This window comes from Xyrauchen texanus, chromosome 44, assembly GCF_025860055.1.
Source record: "Xyrauchen texanus isolate HMW12.3.18 chromosome 44, RBS_HiC_50CHRs, whole genome shotgun sequence".
Classification (NCBI taxonomy): Eukaryota; Metazoa; Chordata; class Actinopteri; order Cypriniformes; family Catostomidae; genus Xyrauchen; species Xyrauchen texanus.
In genome coordinates this window covers 25394005-25413996 of record NC_068319.1, presented here as the reverse complement: position 1 = coordinate 25413996, position 19992 = coordinate 25394005, and the positions used below count along the sequence as shown (strand labels likewise).

Sequence of the window (19992 nt, the reverse complement as noted above, 5' to 3'; positions counted from 1 at the left end):
GGCATTACCATCTCACAGGACCCGAAATAAATGAAATGTATAATAAAGTATCTGCACAGAACTACAATAAATATAATGGTGCGTTCACATACAACGCAAAGGAAATTTTCTCCTTGCATTGCTCGCGTGAGTTTGACCGCTGGATTATAAATGTGTGTTTAAACTTGCGTTTGCAAGTAATGTGAACCTGTGAGTATTCCCCCTTCTCTTCCGGAAAAGGACAGGAGGAGGGGCTTCTACGACTTGGTTCATAGTTAAGTATAACCGATAGCTGGAATCAAGTAGACGCGCATATTTTCAGAATTTACCAGGTAGAACAACTTCCTCGCTCACTTTCCTCCAAGCGATGTCTTTTTTAGTCCGGTCTCTGTACATGTATGATGTTGTGTCATACAATTCCGGGTGCCCACACACCGCTACAACAATGTTTTCATCCATTTTTCCAGATTTCTTCTGCTACTATGTCAGTACGCCAGTGACATCCGGACAATGTCAATGCTGATCGGCTTTCGCGACAACGCATCATGCGGATTTTTCGCTTGAGTCGAAAAATGTAAACTTGCACAAATACGCGAATGAAGCGATTTTGCGTATGCGAGTCGCGCCATTCGCTTCATCTGCGCTGCCCGTCACGACTTTGCGTCTATTTGCATCTTTGCATTGACTTTGTCTGTAATCGTGCCGCGCGAAACGCTCACTTCAAGTAGTATGTGAACACACCATAAGTCAGCACATTACAGCATAGATTTCTCTGCCAATTTGCCAGCAAGCAAGTTAGTAGCCTACCGTCTTACATTTCAGAAAGTGCCAGGTAAAGGTGAAGGACAGAGGAGAAGAGAAATCATTTTAGAAGAAAGTAAGAAGAGTGATGTAAGGAGTGTGACAAAGGGCAGGTGTCCCTGTGCTGTGGAGTCAGTTGCAATAGTTCCTATATTCAGTCATTGTTTATATATGTTAGTTCAGTTCATTTTTATGCCACAGTGTCATCTACTGTATACAGTACAGAAAAGAATGAACTCATGTAACAGAAGACAATTAAAAACGATCAAATTTACCTCTGTATCGAAATTTCATTGAGACATATTCAACAGAGTATGATATACCATAGATCATCTCATTACTACATTCACCATGGTCAAAATCAGGGAATAAAAATGAAATGTTTTTCATTTCGGCAAAAACTCTATTTTTCTATTGTTCAGAAGTACTGCAGCCTCCTTTCCAAAAGTTAGAACTACACTCTTAGAAATAAAGGTTCCAGTTAGACCCAATAAGGGTTCTTCAGAGTGATGCCATAGGAGAACCCTTTTAAGATCTACAAAGAACCCTTTTATGTTCCACAAGGAACCATGATATTGCAAGTTCTCTAATGAACCCTTAGTACTATGTGTGTGTGTACAGACACAAACACACAGCTAGGAGGGCTTCCCATATGAAACCTTAGATGATACCTCAGAGAACCATACACTGAACTGAAGAACCTACTGAAACACAAATAACCTTTTTAATCTCCAGAGAACCATGTAACTCAAATCAAGAACCCTACATCATAAAAAAATGGTTCTTGACAAGTAGAAGGTTCTTTGTGGAACCTAGGGTGCTGCAAAGAACCATTTAAGAACACTTTTTTTAAAAGAGTGTAGGGTTAGAACAAAATAAAATAATGAATTTTTTATAAATATAAGAAAAAACATTGCTCTATTGTATATTTCTCATTTTATTGATCTGCTATATCTTATTTTAAATTTTTATGTCACTATGTATTTATGTTTAAATGTAAATGTATGTATCTTTGCACTGGAAGCTTCTGTCACCATGACAAAAGCATACTAAGGCATAAAGCTCATTCTGATTCTGATGACAATGTGTTCATATTACACATTACATGCTAATATAATTAATTGTAATATAAAGTAGCCTAGTAATACTACACTACAAATATTTTAGCCTATTTTTAAGATGTACACATTTGAATTTCATAACAAAATTCTATCAGATTGAATTGTGCAATTTTTTTTGTTTGTTGTGTAATTATTGTGTAATTTAATACTTGCTTGCTTTGATTATTGTGGGGGTTACCTGCCCCCCATCCCCCAGGAATCGACGCCCCTGCTAATGTAACTTAAGTGTTGCATTATTATTTATTTTCTGCCGTTGGAAATCAAACGCAATACTGCAGGTGTTCTCACGCGTAAGCGAGTGTAAGCGAGTCTCCGGGGCGCGTTCGCGTGTGCCACGTGAAAAGGTCTGGCTTAATTCTTGGTCAAAAAAAAAATAAAAAAAAGTAGAGTTGCGTATTTCGTGCTTTGAGCACAAAGAAGACACTGCAAATCCCAGGATTACTTTTCACATGATATCTGTCATAGGATAGCAGAACGAAGGGCGGTGTGTTAAGGGGACATTTGTTTATTTGACTTTTTGTTTTTTGTTTTTAAACACATAGTTTAATAAAAGTTGCATTTTTGGATACATTTAAGCATGCGTCTGCAGAGTGTGTTTCGTGCTGTGATCATGGGGCCCCCGGGCTCCGGGAAGGGGACCGTGTCCAGTCGGATAGCGCAGAGTTTCGGGCTCAAGCATCTTTCCAGTGGGGACTTGCTGCGGGCCAATATCGAGGCAAAGACAGGTAAGACATTAAGCACGATAACTGTTCTCATATACTAAATATTTATTGACATGAACCAATGAATAACCGAATCTTTACGACTGAATATTTTCCCGTCAATAGTAGTTCAGACTTAACGTAGCAGTGACAAAAGGACACTTTACAAAGTCGAATGGAGGAATTTCTGAATAGAATGCGGATTTACGGGCTTCTTATTATCAGAACAAATGCTAAACTTCGGCCGTGTCTCAAAACGTTGTGAGCTGCCTACATAGACAGTAGTTTTCGAGTCAGCTCGCGCATATGATGCAATAAAATGCTGTCTAGGTTAGCAGCTCACTAGATTTTGAGACACATCATATATAGATTTTGCATATACACCCATTTTCTCCTTATACACTCATTTTTGTTTCGGAAATGCCTGAAAGAGTTAACAGCCAAGCATTTCCTCAAGTATTTTTTCAACTCGCACCTCCAGCTGGACAGCGCAGCACAATGTTGAGTGTTGTTTTAAAGACTGTCTGGAGATTAATAAAAAAAATAAAAATAACAAAATTATTCCACTAATCACCCAGGCTTTTTAGACTTGCACTGTTATGATGTTAATCTTTTGTGTGTATTATATGTAAAAAATATTTGTAGGCCTACCTTTTATTGGGCATTTATTTGTGCTCTTATGGCCTCTCAATAGAATGTCTCAATATAACTGCCTGTCCTGCATACTAAACATGTCTAGAGAATGCAGGGACTGGTAGTTTATTAAAGAGGCTGCAAATCATGCTTCTCAAAATGAAGGCTTAGTATTGCGCCATCTGGTCTTTTTAAACAGTAACAAAAAAAACAAAAAAAACAAGAGATGACAAGAAATGTCTTTTGCAAATAAACAAGATAGAAAGGAAGACGAAGCACAAATGAAGAAAAATAAACACCACAAATGGGAGCCAGATGTTGTGCTGTCCTTGTCCCTGTTAGTAACTTGGCACCTTGCTATGTTGACACATGCTGAAGAAATGAATTCATCAGTTATCTCATGAGATCAGCCCAGACATGAACATGAAACCAATGACAAACAAATGAACCACAGTGTTAACCAACAAATAACACAATGTTTCCAAATTACATCAAAGGCTTCTTGAACATTATGGGTTTCATTAGACACACTTAAAAAAAAAAAAAACTTTCACTTTCGCCATTTTTACTCAATCCTCCCATGTTCATATTACTCAATTAGTTCATGTAACTCGAACCACTCTGAACGTGGGAAGCGGGTGCGCTAATGAGGAAGCTAAAGGCTACAGCCCCTAGCATCAGTTGCTAGTGCGCCTCTTGAGCCCAGGAGAGTGAGGTTTTCATACGGCACAGCTACTTATCAGCTGGCCACCATTACACTCACCCCCTAGACCTCACTCCCATCCGGGTCATGGCACCTGTGTAACCGTTCCTGCTCGACCCGCTCTGAACATTGACCCGGCGTCTCTGGTGTGGGAGGCAGGTGCGCTGACGAGGAGGCTAAAGGCTACAGCACCAAGCGTCACTCGCTAGTGTGCCTCTGGGGAGTGAGGTTTACACAGTGCACAGCTACCTACCAGCTGGCTACTGTTACATAACCATGGGAGCTTAAATTAACTGAGTTGATTCAACTAAAAAAAAATGTGTCCTCAGCTTTACTTAATCCATTTGTATTTGGACAACATGAATGTTTTTTGTTTGGTTAGCTGAAACTGGGCAGATGATTTCTAGTTAGCACACTTTGCATGGGACTCGACAGCACTGTAAACCCTATTAAGTAAGCAGAACTCAAAACATTTGAGGCAATCAGTTACATCAAGTTTATAAACTCCCAAGTTAAAGCTAAAAGAACTTTCCGATTGTAATTTCTAACTGCACATGCATGTTAATTGCTCTTAACTTTAAATATTGAATAAGTTAACTGAAGTTAAAGTTAACATTTTGATGGAACTTAATTTTAAATTGAACTCTTTGGCTGAACTTAAAATTAACAAATAATCTCAACTTAAATATTTCAAGTAGAGAAATCCTAGCTAGATAGTACAGTGACTGCTAGCATGCTGATTGCTAACACTATGCTTTGATTAGCATTGCAATTGCTCAATGAGTAAAGCAATATAGAACAACTGTAACTTGTACCTGTCCTCAACCGAAGCTTAAGCTCCACTAGAGGTGAAGTCTAATTCGCCATGGGTTCCCTCTGGATTTTCTTGGGTTTTAGAACTTATGAGTAAAATAAGGTCTGTGGTAAACATTGCTTGATGAAACTTAGACGTTTTGTTCTACAACATAAATGACACACAGTCATACCTCAAACAGGAATTTTGAAGCCGCTGTGCATGTTTGGAAATAAGTACGGTATATAATTCAATACAGCTTCAAAATTCACATTTGATGTATGAACAAAACATCAACATTTCATCAAGTAATGATTACCACAGACCTTATTTTACTCTTTTGTTAGAAAGAAAATGTTAAAAACCCATTGAAAAAAACCAGAGGGATCCCATAGTGAATTCTTTTCCAGGTTTTTGGACTACAAGCTGAACAGCTCAATTCACCACAGTAAACTCCAACATAACTGAAGCTCTTTGAATAACACAACAAAACATTAAACACCAACACGTCTCCCCCTTTACATTTATCTTGCAGAAAGACTAATATTATAAAACTTAATTGTAACATTTACTCTATTCCTGTCGAGAGCCATGCAATGCATGCTGGGAAATACAAGTCCCCTGCCCACTAGTTTCATAGTATATAACTTGAAGTATTTAAGTTAAAAATACATGGTAATTGCAATTTAAGAAAACTTTTCAAACATGTGGAACCACTGTCCATGACTAAATAAATTTTTTTTTTGAGTCTAACTTTTTATGACCTCACATTAATTGAGAGACTTTGTATTTAAGTGAACTGCATAAAAGCTAAAAGGTGATTAGAAATGGTGAAAAGAAAGGTGGTGTGGTGGAATGGTGACCAGTCATAACAACTAAACAACTGTAACTGGAATAGGTAAAAGCCATATCTAATGGGACTTTAGCCAAGGTGATGTTAAAACAACTTCTGACCAAGACAAAAGCCCCTAACCATGGCAATCATGCTAAAAATTTTCATTTACAGCCATTAAAATTATATAATGATCAATAAAATGTGATTTATCACACTTGTAATGTGAATAGTATTTGAAAATGTCAATCAACAGATAAAATGTAAGTAAAATGTATAGGATAATGCAATTACTTATTTAATAAAATGGCCGCAATAAAATTTTGATCTCTTCTGTGTTTTCCACAGATTTGGGCCTGTTGATGAAGTCTTGTATTGATCAGGGTCAGCTGGTTCCTGACGATGTCATCTCTCGTCTCATCCTGTCCAGCCTGCGGAGTATGGGGCCTAGCAGTTGGCTTCTAGATGGTAAACACTCTACCACAAATCATGCCAAAAATGCTGTATATAAACTCGTCATGTGATGATAAATACCTTCACCGGTCTCAGCTTAATGTGCAGAGACAACTTTTAGTTAGCCATTTGTAGGTTTGATTTCTTCTAAGTGTGAAGACTGTGTCTCAGTGAAACATTGATCTGACACAACAACAACATTGGCTCCAATCAATGGCGTAAGTCTGGGGCAGGACTATCTGTTTAATGGCGGACCAGGGTAGAATTTGGGAAAAATGTTTGGAAACAATCATTATTTTTCCAATTCTGTGTAATGAAATTGTAGTTTTGTGGCTTTTAGTCCATGTCTGTTAGCTTTGAGCTCATCTATATAAGTATAAGTATTCAACTTTATTGTCTTTGTGGAGAGTACTGGTACAGAGCCAATGAAATGCAGTTGTTTTCACATATCCCAACCAAGCTGGGGTCAGAATGCAGGGTCAGCCATGAAACAGCGCCTCTGGAGCAGATAGGGTCAAGGGCCTTGCTCAAGGGCCCAACAGTGGTATCTTGGCGGTGCTGGGGCTTGAACCCCTGACCTTTTGGTCAGTAACCCAGAGCCTTAACTGCTGAACCACCACTGGCCCTATATGCTAGCAACAAGGTTTTAGCAGATATACGCATTTAAAATTTACTCCAAAAAGTCTACTCCAGCAAAACAGACAAAAAAATGGCTGAATCATCTTTAACGTAGGGACGTAAACAAAGGTTTGTGTAATAAAATTCTCCCTAGAATGAGAATGTCTCTTACGCCTAATATAAGGCTGGGCGATATGGCCCAAAAAATTATCATTATATTTATTTCATATCATTCGATATCAATATTTATCATGATATACATTTCATATCATTTATGGGGGCAGAACTGCATTCCACATGTTTGTTATCTTTTTGGTTTGTTTACAAGCAAACTCCAGAGGCTAAGCTAACTTTGAAAGTACACAGATTAGGATTTAATCATGCATAAGGTGTGTGACCTCTTTTCTATTAAATTTCACCAATTTCATTATGTTCAGCTGACATTCGGCTTCACAAAATACTTTCTTGTGACGCTCACACTCAACTTCAGTAGGTGGCAGTAATGCCCCATAGGCGGGATTGCCAACCACCAATAAGCGTCACAAGACGACGAAACAGTTTCTTGCCTGTGACAGTGCTATGTATCATGAAAAAAGTTGAACTAAATAGTACATAAATAAACAGCAATGGTGTTGACGTGGGAGTTGTTATGTTCAGTCGATAGCTGTTTTATTGCATTGTCCATTATCCGGATAGCTAGCTGCTAGCTAGCGGCTACAGAGCTTCATCTGGCCTCATTGCTGGTTTCCATGACAGCAGGGCTGCCTACTAATACTTCCTAACAGGCTCACATTACAGTGATTCTGTTAACTGTGAGTGTATACTTTTCCGAACTGCATGCATCTTTAGCGACACGTGCCTGATCCGATCGTCAAACATAGGATAAATATAAAAAATTACTCAATAGTCTATCATTGATATAGATTTTGTTTTATATACATAAATATTGATATCGTTTTATCGCCCAGCCCTAACCTAATACTATCTGCTACCGAATAGCGTTAGCATGTAGTAAATAATGGTTCATGGCTGTGATGTAAACTAAAGTGTATTTTAAAAAAGGAACCCGCTCCATCTTTGATTCAACAGGAAATGCGTCAACACAAGAAAGAAAATTGTGCTCCTCAAACCATTTCATTGGGTCTTTAAAAGCGTTTTCCACTTCAGGTGATAAGAGCAGAGTTTAATATAACCAGCCACAACATTTTCACTCAAATCAGCCAAATTTGACCTTAAGCAGAGTCTACTCTTTGAGACGACTCAAACTGGACCATTTCGCCCCTCATTCAGTTCCGCTCTCCTGGCAGGGTTCCCCCGTACTGTGGCTCAGGCTGAGGCGCTGGACAGCACGTGTAATGTGAACACTGTTATCAATCTGGACGTGCCTTTCCAGACCATCAGAGAGCGTCTGACGTCACGCTGGGTCCATCTTCCCAGCGGCAGGGTCTATAATATAGACTTCAACCCGCCAAAGAAGCCAGTGAGTTCTATGACCTTTTATCATTCCCTCATTCTTTTGAATGTGTTAAAACAGGTCAAAGATGTTCAGATGTTGATGATCCTTTTTATCATTGATAAAGAAAACTGTTAATCATTAAACAAAACAATAAAAGCAGAACATTTTAACATGCACATATTTAAATAATTAAAATAAATTATGACTAATTAAGTTCTTGTAAGTTATTTGAGATAAAGTGTAAAGTAAATATATTTATGGATAAATTGTAATGTTTTAAAGTACCTTGTACCATCATTTATTAAGATTAAATCACAGAAAACTAGTTAAAAACTAGATTAATTAGTTATTTTTTTTAATCTAATATATACGTATACACTGATGAGACAAAACATTATGACCACTCACAGGTGATGTGAATAACGTTGATCATCTTCTAACAAGGCCACATGTCAAGGTCTAGGTATTAGATGGTAAGCAAACAATCAGTTCTCGTAGTAAATGTGTTGAATGCAGGAGAAATGGGGCGGAGTAAAGACCTGAGCGACTTTGACAAGGACCAAAATGTTATGGCCAGACGACAGGTTCAGAGCATCTCTGAAAGGGCAAGGCTTGTGGGGTGCTCCCGGTCAGCAGTGGTGAGTACCTACCGACAGTGGTCAGAGGAGGGACAAACCACAAACCAGCGACAGGGTGTTGGGCGCCCAAGGTCCATCGATGCGTGAGGCCTTCAAAGGCCATCCCATCTGGTCCAAACTGACAGAAGATCTACTGTGGCACAAGGCACAGAAAATTTAAATCATGGTTACTAGAGGAATGTGTCATAACCCTGCTGTGTATGGACCGGTCAGAGTGTCCACTGTCAAAAGCACCTACAATGGGCACACGAGTGTCAGAACTGGACCTTGGAGCAGTGGAAGAAGGTTGCTTGGTCCTATGATTCCAATTTTCTTTTACATCAGAAAGATCTACTGCTGACCACAGGGCACTTTCAGGGGTCTTGTAGATCTGCTGCTGACCACAGGGCACTTTCAGGTGTCTTGTAGAGTACATACCTTTGTGTGTCAGCGCTGTTTTGGTGGTATGCGTAGGACCAACAGCATATTAGGCAGGTGGTCAAAGTTTTTTGGCTCATCAGTGTATATATATATAATTTGTTCTAAAGATGTCTAGATATTCATACTGTAAACAAGGAAAAAATAATGAGTAAGAACAGGATTTTTTGCTGTGTTAATGTTAATTAAAAAGAAAATAGAAACTTGTAATTTTAACTATTACTCTAAAATATAATTGCTGGGTTTATTTTTAAATGCTCATAAAAAATCATTAACACACAATTCTAGAAATAATCAAATGTGTTTATTGAGCTTAAGATCATTTATAAAATGTGACAGTGGTGTAAAACTTCTTGAGGTAAAGTAGGTCATGATACTTTCTGAAGTCTACTGGATTGGGAAGAGTGATAAGAATGCTTCTGTTTAGCAAGGAATTTGTTGAGTGAACTTTGCTCTCATTTGTGCAATAAAACTGGAGCATGTACAGATAGTCACAGAGTTCCTGTCTTTTAATTAAATACTACATAGAAATATGAATCACCTTTGACTGATTTGAACAACCTGGTCTCATGGAATCACATTACTTTACTTACATGATTGTAAAATTATTTTTACGTGGCCTGTTGGACGTATCACTGCAGTTTCTTAGTGAAATGAACACAAAAGGTGCTACAAAAACAGTGACTTTTTTTCTTTCACACAAATTACGAGTAAAATGGCAAATTATCAGTTAATTTACCCTGTTCCTTATATAATGCTATTTTCTGACATCTAAAGAATTTACCAAAGTGCATGATTTGTAAGGCAATATATTTTTATGCTTGTATTTCATAATCAACAAAATTTATAAGCTTGTTCAAGGGTGATCAAATAGCACGATAGCTCAACTGATAGAGCATTTCACATTGTGATGTAAAGGACTGCGGTATTAGTCCTGAAGAGCACGCAAGTTGACACGTGAACCGAAAGTGTCATAGAATCACCACAAAATGGCATGGTTGCTTTAGAAAAATTGCGTTGCCTGGATAGGGTCTTGAGTGGTCCCCTATCATTAGTTTTGCAAACCGGCTGCCGTCAACAGACCACAGTCTGTAGGAGTGCACCATTCTTCCCTGAGGTCCACGCGGAGCTCACAAAGACCTGCCGTCCTCACTAAAGTGGAACACACTGAGGAAAAAGTCTACTCAAAGCTCACCTCTGCCATAATACTACAATGGTATGGAAATCCCACCCCTCCAAGCCGTGTCGTCTGACGTCCGCACTGGATGGAAGAGCTTATACAGCATTGAGCCAAGCTGGCTCAGCACTCCACAGCATGTTGGTGCTCCAGGTTTATCAAGCTAAGCTCCTCAAACAAATGGATGAGCAAGATCCCAGTCCAGAGCTGTTCAAAGAGCTCTGCACCACTACAGATTTGGCTCTGCGAGCCACAAAAGCTGGTGGCGAGCAGCCTGGTGGTACTGGCCCGGCATATTTGGTGTGACGTAGAGAACGCACCCTCTTCGACACCCCCATGTCACCCAATGGTCTCTTTGGCAATGCCGATTGCCTCATCGAGGCGCAAAAGCTGTCTCAAGTGATGAAACAATTTCTGCCATAGAGAATTAGCATTTTCCTGGCTTCCGATCTAATTCCGGTCAGAGCCCGGCAAAGAATCCATTTCTTGCTGCACCAGTGGAGCCGAAAGCTACTGCTGAGCCATTGGGAAGCCACGCAACCCGTGGCCCAAGCGTAAGCACCTGTCATCTCAGTGCGAAAAACATGCAGATGGAAAAACACCCGCCAGACAGCAGAAAAATTCCTGACATGAAACCCAGCCCATAGGAGCCCAAAGCTTGCCATTATTCACGGCCCAGAGCCAAATAATGCTCGGTTCAAGGCACACAGTGTTTTGTTCATTGTCAATCAGAGGCACTATTGAACAAACACAGAGACTTGCTGCTGTGCCATCTGAAAAATCTTGATCTGAATATCATATAGATGAAAAGCACACTTTTCCCCAGCCAGCAAATCTCCTTTTTTAGGAGTTCTTTTCATCTCCGTGAGCATGCGCGCGCACCACATGAAGGAGTACGTACAGACCATTATGTGTCTCAGTTCAAACTAGGGAAAACATTGTCACTGAAGTCATTTCAGAGAATGTTGTGTTTTGTGAAAGAAGCATCCGCAGTCATACCGGTCTGTTACACATAAGACCTCTCCAGTACTGGCTCAAGTGGCATGTTCCACATCGTGAATGGAGGCTCGGGCACATGCGCATCATGGTGACTCGCTGCTCTAGCACCATGGACAGCGCTGGCCTTCTACCAACAGGGTGTTATTCTGGGTCAAATTTTCAGGAGAAAAGTGACCACAGATATATCCAACACAGGTTTGGGGCGCAGTGTGCGATGGACACCTGACTTAAGGCACTTGGACCAGTGTGAAACAGGCATGGCACATTAACCGCCTAGAACTGCTGTCTGTCTTTTTAGCTTTGAGAGCTTTTTATTCCCACATTGTGAATCACCGCATTCTGATTAGTGCAGATAACACAACAGTAGTGGCATACATAAATCTTCAGGGCAGACTTCGATCACCACAATTAATGAGCATGACACAACGCCTCTTCCAATTGACCGGGCGTCATCTCCTCTCATTGCGTGCAACACATGTCCCAGGCCATCTGAATTTTGGCGCGGATCTGTTGTCTCACCAGGGAGTATTACCAGGGGAATGGAGACATTATCCTTAAACAGTGATGAGGATTTGAGAAATATTTGGTAAAGTGGAAGTCGACCTATTCTCCTCCGCAGAGAATGCCCACTGTCCCCCTGGTACTCCATGTCCCAAGCCCCACTGGGCATGGATGCGTTGGCTTACAAATGGCAGATGAAATGCATGTGTGTGTTTCCCTGGTGCACCTCCTTCATTCTGTTATCAGCAAAGTCTGAGTGGCCATTGAAACAGTTATGTTAATTGCACCAAAACTGCCCAATCAGTTGTGGTTTACAGAGATGATAGAAATACTTGACGATCCTCCATGTGAAATACAGCTGACGAGAGATCTTCTATCTCAAGCACAAGGCACAATTTGGCACCCCCAGCCAAAGCTGTGGAACCTATATGTGTGACCCCCTCAGCCAGAATTGGTTCAGTTGGTGATGAATACCATTTTACGAGCTAGGGCACCATCCATGAGATGCCTCTATGCACTTAAATGGCGCATGTCTGCAAATTGTTGCTCTTCACATGGTAAAGACATGGACGCTGGTCTTATCCCATCAATGCTCAAGGTTTATGTAGCAACTATCTCAGCATTTTATGCCCTGGAGGCTGGCTTATCGAGAGGCATACATAATCTAGTCATTAATTAAAGTTCCTTAGGGGAGCGAGGCATTTGAAAACCCCCTCGCCCTGCTATGGTGCCGACTTGGGACTTGAATCTGGTGCTGAAGACACTCACAAACTTCCCGTTCGAGCCATTGGAATCTGTTGAGCTGTGGGTACTTTCCTTAAAGACTGCACTCCTATTGGCTTTGGCCTCATTTAAACGGGTGGATAACATGCAGGCGCTGTCGACTGACAGCTCATGTCTGGAGTTTAGTTCAGATCTGTCAAAAGTCACTATTAAACCTAGAAAAGGCTACACGCATACGGTCTTATAAACGGCTTTCAGGGCTCAGGTGGTTCGTTTGCAAGCCTTCTTCCCCCACTATTTAATTCAGATGAAGAGCAACCTATTCCAAACAAAGGCTCTCTTGCTGGATCGTTGATGCGATCACCCTCGCATACAAATCACAGGGCGCAAATTTACCTATTGGTGTCAAAGCAGATTCAACCAGAGGCAGGGCCTCATCATGGGTGTGGACAAATGGTGTGTCCTTACAGGACATATGTTTGGCAGCAGGATGGTCCTTATAAAACATGTTTGCCAGGTTTTATAACCTGGCATCTATCTCTTCACAAGCCCTCTATTTATAGAGCGCTTCTTACTTTCAAGCGGGTGAGCCCGAGCTCTTATTACTGGTGGGCTACCGACTATAATCAACACATCCAGCTAATTATATGCTGTTGAACTGCTTCTTTTAAAGTCATAAGCTCTCCAATAAGAAATAAAACCTACTCTCCCGACTTTGTCATTAGAGGGTTAATAATCCATACTTTGTATATCTGTATGGTTCATATAAATCCCAGAATACATTTGTTTCCATCTGCCACATGGAACTATTCATATACACTTTAATATGACTTATAAGTCATCGGCCTGTGGCATGTGACTCTTTATGAATATACTTATTTAGTGTTATAACTCTGGGAATGTAATGTCAAGTACTGCGGTGTGATGGGATATCGTTCCCCATAGTGCTTACAGCAATGTCGAGTGAACTAAATCAAAAGGGAACATACACATGTAACCTTGGTTCCCTAAGATGAACGGAACGAGACATTGCGAAACCTGGATGCACTACTACAGCGTTTTATAATATAAGTGACTCACTCTCGTCCCTCAGTCCAAAAATTCTGAAGAAATGGTGACTGAGCACCTGCTTATACAAGCCAACTGCGTGCCTAAAGGGGCGGGGCTCAGACACCATTGCCAATCAGAGGATTGATGTGACTGAATAAGGGTTTCGACAAGGTCATCTAGAAGGACTTCCCTATAGTGCTGCTTGCAGCAATGTCTCGTTCTATTCATCTCAGGGAATCAAGGTTATTCTTAAATAGGTGTATTGCACTACAAAATCAATTATTTACTGTATTTATTTTTTACTCATGCTGAATGTATACTGGGGATGTTTAATAATAGACCAGGAGACAGAGGTTCACTGTATTTTAGTCAAATGGAAAAGTAGCCAAGTGTGAAACTGTGTTTGCCTTCCAAGCTTATGTCAACACAACACAGTTTGCCTGAAGGTCATCTCGATTTAGGTCGGAAAACTGCTGACCTTCATACAAGGATTTGTTGACAGTTTCAATATACTAATTCTTGAAGAAGGGTAACTTTAATTTGCATAGTGCATTTTTCGTTTGGGGGTCACACTTAGTAAGTTGTTAGCGGGTCAAATACGACCCAAACATACATGTGTTATATAATTTGTTTTCTTTTTACGAAATGTAATAACACATATTTTTCTAAAGTAAAAACATTAACGTTTCACATTTTATTTAGCTCTTAATTACACCATTAATTTTCATATAATGCGCATTTAAGTTATCTTCACTATAGTCCAAAAGAAAGGGGAAGCTCTTAAAATGTTTTAGTTTATTGAGTGGCCAAAATGTTCTCAGTGCAAAAACATACAATAATATAATATACACATAATTAGTCAACACAATACACAAATAATAATTTACAATGTACAGTATACGAGACATACAATATGCAATACACGGTATACAATAAAATGAGTATATATAAAATATACAGTAGGTTGTATTGTACTGTATTGACATTCAAGCTGTCGGTTGATAGTCAGTTGCCAGTGTGTTGTTAAGAGAGAATATCATTTATGACAGTCCGGTGTGAGATAATAAGATTAATAAAGTGCAGTGCTGATGTAGATTGATCGTGAGAGATCAAGAGTTCTAAAGTCTGATTGCTTGGGTGAAGAAGCTGTCATGAAGTTGGCTGATGATAGCAGTGAGAACAGTCCATGACTCGGGTGGCTGGAGTCTCTGATGATCCTCTGAGCTTTTTTCACACACCGTCTGATGTAGATGTCCTGGAGGGTGGGAAGCTCACCTCCGATGATGTGTCTGACCATTCACACCACCCTTTGGAGGGCTTTGTGGTTGAGGGCGGTGCTGTTGCCATACCAGGCAGTGATGCAGCCAGTCAGGATGCTCTCTACATGTGAGGATGTGGTGGTTCATTCCAAGCTTCCTCAGTTGTCGCAGGAAGAAGAGGCGCTGGTGAGCCTTCTTCACAATGGCCTCAGTGTGGATGGACCATGTGAGTTCTTCAGTGATGTGGACACTGAGGAACTTGAAGCTGCTGACGCTCCAGGTGGAAAGACAGAACACAGCCCCATCACCATCAATGAAGTCCACCACAAACTCCTTGGTCTTACTGACGTTGAGGGAGAAGTTGTGCTCCTGACACCAGCGTCCAAGTAGGGGAGGAAATTTATAACGGATACTCCTACAGAAAGAATCCGGATGGATATTTCACTTAAAATCATTCCAAGAAGATTTGTCCCTCAGCTGTTTTCAATAGGATTATTATGATGCATATCTATTTGCAAATGCTTAAGATTTGAATTATGGTAAATTTGAAATATAATTATGTACGGTTTACTTTTGGAAATACGTGTAGACATTTTTGAATATCGGGTGATTGTTCTACAATGCCCATGATTTTGATAGTATATCAAAAGTGTGCGCCCGCTACTACAGTATAGGCCAACTGTGTGCCTGAAGGGGTGGGGCTCAGACACCATTGCCAATCAAAGGATTGGTGTTATTGTATAAGGGTATCAACAAGGTTGTGTATAAGGACACTCCCTACAGTGCTTACAGCAATGCCTCGTTCCCTTCATCTCAGGAACCGAAGTTATGTTTGTAACCGGAGACGTTTTCTTCATTGTGTCTGTGTTGTAGCCTTTCCCATTCATTTCCTTATGGTGGGTCAGTTTTGACCTGGAACAAAACAAATGTTAATTTTTTGCCACAAAACTCATTGAATCCAGACTAATAAAAATGTTGTGTGTTCAGGTGGCAAGTTTAGGCAAATGTAACCAAGACTTGGACCACTCAAATGAAGGATACCATTTTTATTAAAGAAACAAAATGAAAATGTTTCAAAAATGACCTGAACAATACATTAGGGTTAAATGAGTTGGCCATGAGCACAGCAGTGATGTCATGAATGTCACTGGATTATAATCAATGGTCTGTATTGTTCACAGGGTCTTGATGATGTCACCGGGGAACCGTTGGTTCAGAGAGATGATGACACTCCTGAAACTGTCACCAGGAGACTAAAGGACTATGAGAGACAGACACAACCAGTTCTAGAGTATTACAGGTACTGTACATTGTACTGTAGACAAACCAAATCACTTTAAAGCAATTTAAAACATGCCTTACTGATGTACAGTCAGGACCATAAATATTGGGACATCGACACAATCCTAATCTTTTTGGCTCTATACACCGCCACAATGGATTTGAAATGAAACGAACAAGATGTGCTTTAACTGCAGACTTTCAGCTTTAATTTGAGGGTATTTACATCCAAATCAGGTGAACGGTGTAGGAATTACAACAGTTTGTATATGTGCCTCCCACTTTTTAAGGGAACAAAAGTAATGGGACAATTGGCTGCTCAGCTGTTCCATGGCCAGGTGTGTGTTATTCCCTCATTATCCCATTTATAAGGAGCAGATAAAAGGTCCAGAGTTCATTTCAAGTGTGCTATTTGCATTTGGAATCTGTTGCTGTCAACTCTCAATATGAGATCCAAAGAGCTGTCACTATCAGTGAAGCAAGCCATCATTAGGCTGAAAAATCAAAACAAACCCATCAGAGAGATAGCAAAAACATTAGGTGTGGCCAAATCAACTGTTTGGAACATTCTTAAAAAGAAAGAACGCACCGGTGAGCTCAGCAACACCAAAAGACCCGGAAGACCACGGAAAACAACTGTGGTGGATGACCGAAGAATTCTTTCCCTGGTGAAGAAAACACCCTTCACAACAGTTGGCCAGATCAAGAACACTCTCCAGGAGGTAGGTGCATGTGTGTCAAAGTCAACAATCAAGAGAAGACTTCACCAGAGAGAATACAGAGGGTTCACCACAAGATGTAAACCATTGGTGAGCCTCAAAAACAGGAAGGCCAGATTAGAGTTTGCCAAACAACATCTAAAAAAGCCTTCACAGTTCTGGAACAACATCCTATGGACAGATGAGACAAAGATCAACTTGTACCAGAGAGATGGGAAGAGAAGAGTATGGAGAAGGAAAGGAACTGCTCATGATCCAAAGCATACCACCTCATCAGTGAAGCATGGTGGTGGTAGTTAGAGCCCGAAGCCATTTGTTTTGAGAATAATGGCTGGCTGATGAAGTTATTGGCTGGCTAGCCGGCTCAGCCAAAACCTAAATGGCTGTTGCAGCCGCCAAACTTTTCATAGCTGCAAATGGCTGAAGCTGCCACTTCATGTCTACAGATGTCTATGTTATACTGATTTACTAGATCTCAATATTTCCAAGCAATGCATGGCTTACACTATATTTCTACAAAATGCAATACTGTGATGAGAGGGTGACGGCAGAGATTGCGGAGAAGTATGTTGATTAAGAACGCAAACCTTTGTTGAATTTATGAGCAATCTACAGACGCAAACAGACGAAGTGTAGTAAAATAAAGACCTAAATGTGTATTTCGGACTTTTTTTCACCACAAGTCTGAAAGAAGACATGTTATTGAAGACAAATATCCAAAAATCTCAAAATTGACCAGTAAAAAAAAAATATAAACACACACTGTTATCAGTATTATTTTGGACAAAGTTTTGCGCATTTCACTTCAATGTACACTGAAGCATGCGTCGTGAATTAGCAATGTGGAAACGGTGGTTTGTTACTGCAGTAATATCACTTTCAGTGCTATAAATCTCTCCGTTCCAGAATATTTGGTTCATAACATCAATCTTTGATTCAGGTGTTTGTACAACCGTGCCCTGAAGATTTAACAAAAGTCTGGGTAGGCCTAAATTTAAAAAAAATGTAAGTAGGAATTAGGAAAGTATGTGAGAAGTGAGATCAAAATTACCTTGCTTGCTGCTTTCCGCCATTTCACCTCAGTGCGAGAAAAAAATGCATCGCTTCTTCTGTACGGAAAACGAGCAATTTTAATTGGTCGTCAATTCACTGTGAGTCTGTGTATCGTAGCAACGAGCACAAGACTGTGCTGTTATGAATCCAGTGGGAAAATAGATCTCGTGTATTGTTTATATATTTCGTGTGTGTATGTCTCTATGTGATAGAATTATTATTTGATGAAAATAATTGTAGCCGGCTCAGCCAAACTTTATCAGATGGTGGCTCAATTTGGCTTACGAAATTATTGGCTGGCGGCGACTGAAATTCTAAATGGCGGCACCTGGCGGTGGCTTCGGGGTCTAGTGGTAGTGTCATGGCATGGGCATGTATGGCTGCCAATGGAACTGGTTCTCTTGTATTTATTGATGATGTGACTGCTGACAAAAGCAGCAGGATGAATTCTGAAGTGTTTCGGGCAATATTATCTGCTCATATTCAGCCAAATGCTTCAGAACTCATTGGACGGCGCTTCAGATGGACAATGACCCGAAGCATACTGCGAAAGCAACCAAAGAGTTTTTTAAGGGAAAGAAGTGGAATGTTATGCAATGGCCAAGTCAATCACCTGACCTGAATCCGATTGAGCATGCATTTCACTTACTGACGACAAAACTGAAGGGAAAATGCCCCAAGAACAAGCAGGAACTGAAGAGAGTTGCAGTAGAGGCCTGGCAGAGCATCACCAGGGATGAAACCCAGCGTCTGGTGATGTCTATAAATACGAACACAACTGAAATTGAAAAAGCACCATCAAAATATCATTAAAACTTTCCAAATGACTGTAACGTGATCAATGGAAAGGAGGAGGCGAGAACCAGCTTGACGATATAAATAATATTTTAATGAGAAACTTTAAACAAGGACACAAACACACATGGCGGACATGTCCGTAAACTATCTCTCTCTCCCGCACAATCCTCTGCACTCAACCTTTATCACTCTCTGGAGGCTTGATTAGCCTAATACAGGACCGGGTGTGTAGGATCACGACCCGGCCCCGCCCTCCGCCCTGCCACAATGACTTATACACTATATATTCCAATATTTTAGTCTTCTAAAAACATTTTCTTTATTTTCTTCTAAAAAACAGAAACGTTAATTATTATTCGTGGAAAATCATGCGTCATACCAGTTTTTGACCTCAAGTACGTCCAGACTGATCTCACTGTGAATTCGTGACAGTTGGTGAAAAGATCTTTCGCTGAAAACAGTCTGTGCTCACCGAATTTAAAAACACTGCCCCCAGTGGCTGAATTTGGAAGTTTACAAGTGAAATGTCCACAGAGTGGTACCAAAAGTGAGTTGTGTTTTTAGTTGTAAAAACAGGAATGCATATTTTATTAAATCTACCCCCTAACCCAAACCCTAAACCTAACCGTCAGTGGAATAATAAAAATATTTTAAAGAGAAAAATGCGACTTCCGAATTTGTATACATTTACACATAATTTATAACATATATTTTATTTCTACATCAACAGGAGTAAAGGAGTGTTGGAGACATTCACAGGAACTGAAACAAACAAGATATGGCCTCATGTTCATGCCTTCCTGACCAGGAAAATCCCAGGAAACCAGCAGGCAATGGGAAAAGCATGATTACAACATTTTAAACAACAGACATTTACAATTGTTAAATACACTGTGGGGTCTCAGCACAATGCACCACGATGGCCTTATCATTCTACTCTACTGTATTTGGAGTCGAAACACTCATATGTTGAAGCTTTTGGTGTTGCAATCTGGTTTTATGTCTCTTTGAGAAAGCACGTTTGTGCCAAAGTAAATGAGGATGCCATATAGCACAAGGTTTTTTCTACTCGAGCTCTGCCACTTTAAGCAAACAAACTTGCTTAGAGTATTACAAAGACAGTCATGCTTAGATTAACAATTCACTCCAAAATGTATTTACATCTATCTGCCAGTATACAGTGGGTACGGAAAGTATTCAGACCCCCTTACATTTTTCACTCTTTGTTATATTGCAGTCATTTGCTAAAATCATTTAAGTTCATTTTTTTTCCTCATTATTGTACAC

General features: G+C 40.1%; 1 protein-coding gene and 1 long non-coding RNA gene across 2 annotated transcripts in view; one reads left to right on the top strand and one right to left on the bottom strand.

Moving 5' to 3' along the window:
- The window catches only part of LOC127636924 (uncharacterized), a 20161-nt gene extending 16869 nt beyond the window's left edge, over positions 1–3292 (bottom strand). Inside the window, exon 1 of the long non-coding RNA XR_007969649.1 lies at positions 3254–3292. This is a non-coding gene — a long non-coding RNA (uncharacterized LOC127636924). The remainder of the gene's footprint in view (positions 1–3253) is intronic.
- On the top strand, positions 2166–19992 carry LOC127636918 (GTP:AMP phosphotransferase AK3, mitochondrial-like). The gene is made up of 5 exons (XM_052117719.1): positions 2166–2626; positions 5912–6031; positions 7942–8114; positions 16036–16154; positions 19436–19992. Exons 1-5 carry the CDS (start codon positions 2479–2481, stop codon positions 19551–19553), a joined length of 678 nt encoding a protein of 225 aa, XP_051973679.1. The 5' UTR covers positions 2166–2478; the 3' UTR covers positions 19554–19992.

What these genes read in the sequence shown, in the direction of transcription:
- LOC127636918 (XM_052117719.1), top strand. Translation starts at nt 2,479, where the DNA reads ATGCGTCTGCAGAGTGTGTTTCGTGCTGTGATCATGGGGCCCCCGGGC. An exon ending in TAGCAGTTGGCTTCTAGATG is followed by an intron (nt 6,032 to 7,941) that starts GTAAACACTCTA and finishes CTCTCCTGGCAG; the next exon opens with GGTTCCCCCGTACTGTGGCT. An exon ending in TCAACCCGCCAAAGAAGCCA is followed by an intron (nt 8,115 to 16,035) that starts GTGAGTTCTATG and finishes TATTGTTCACAG; the next exon opens with GGTCTTGATGATGTCACCGG.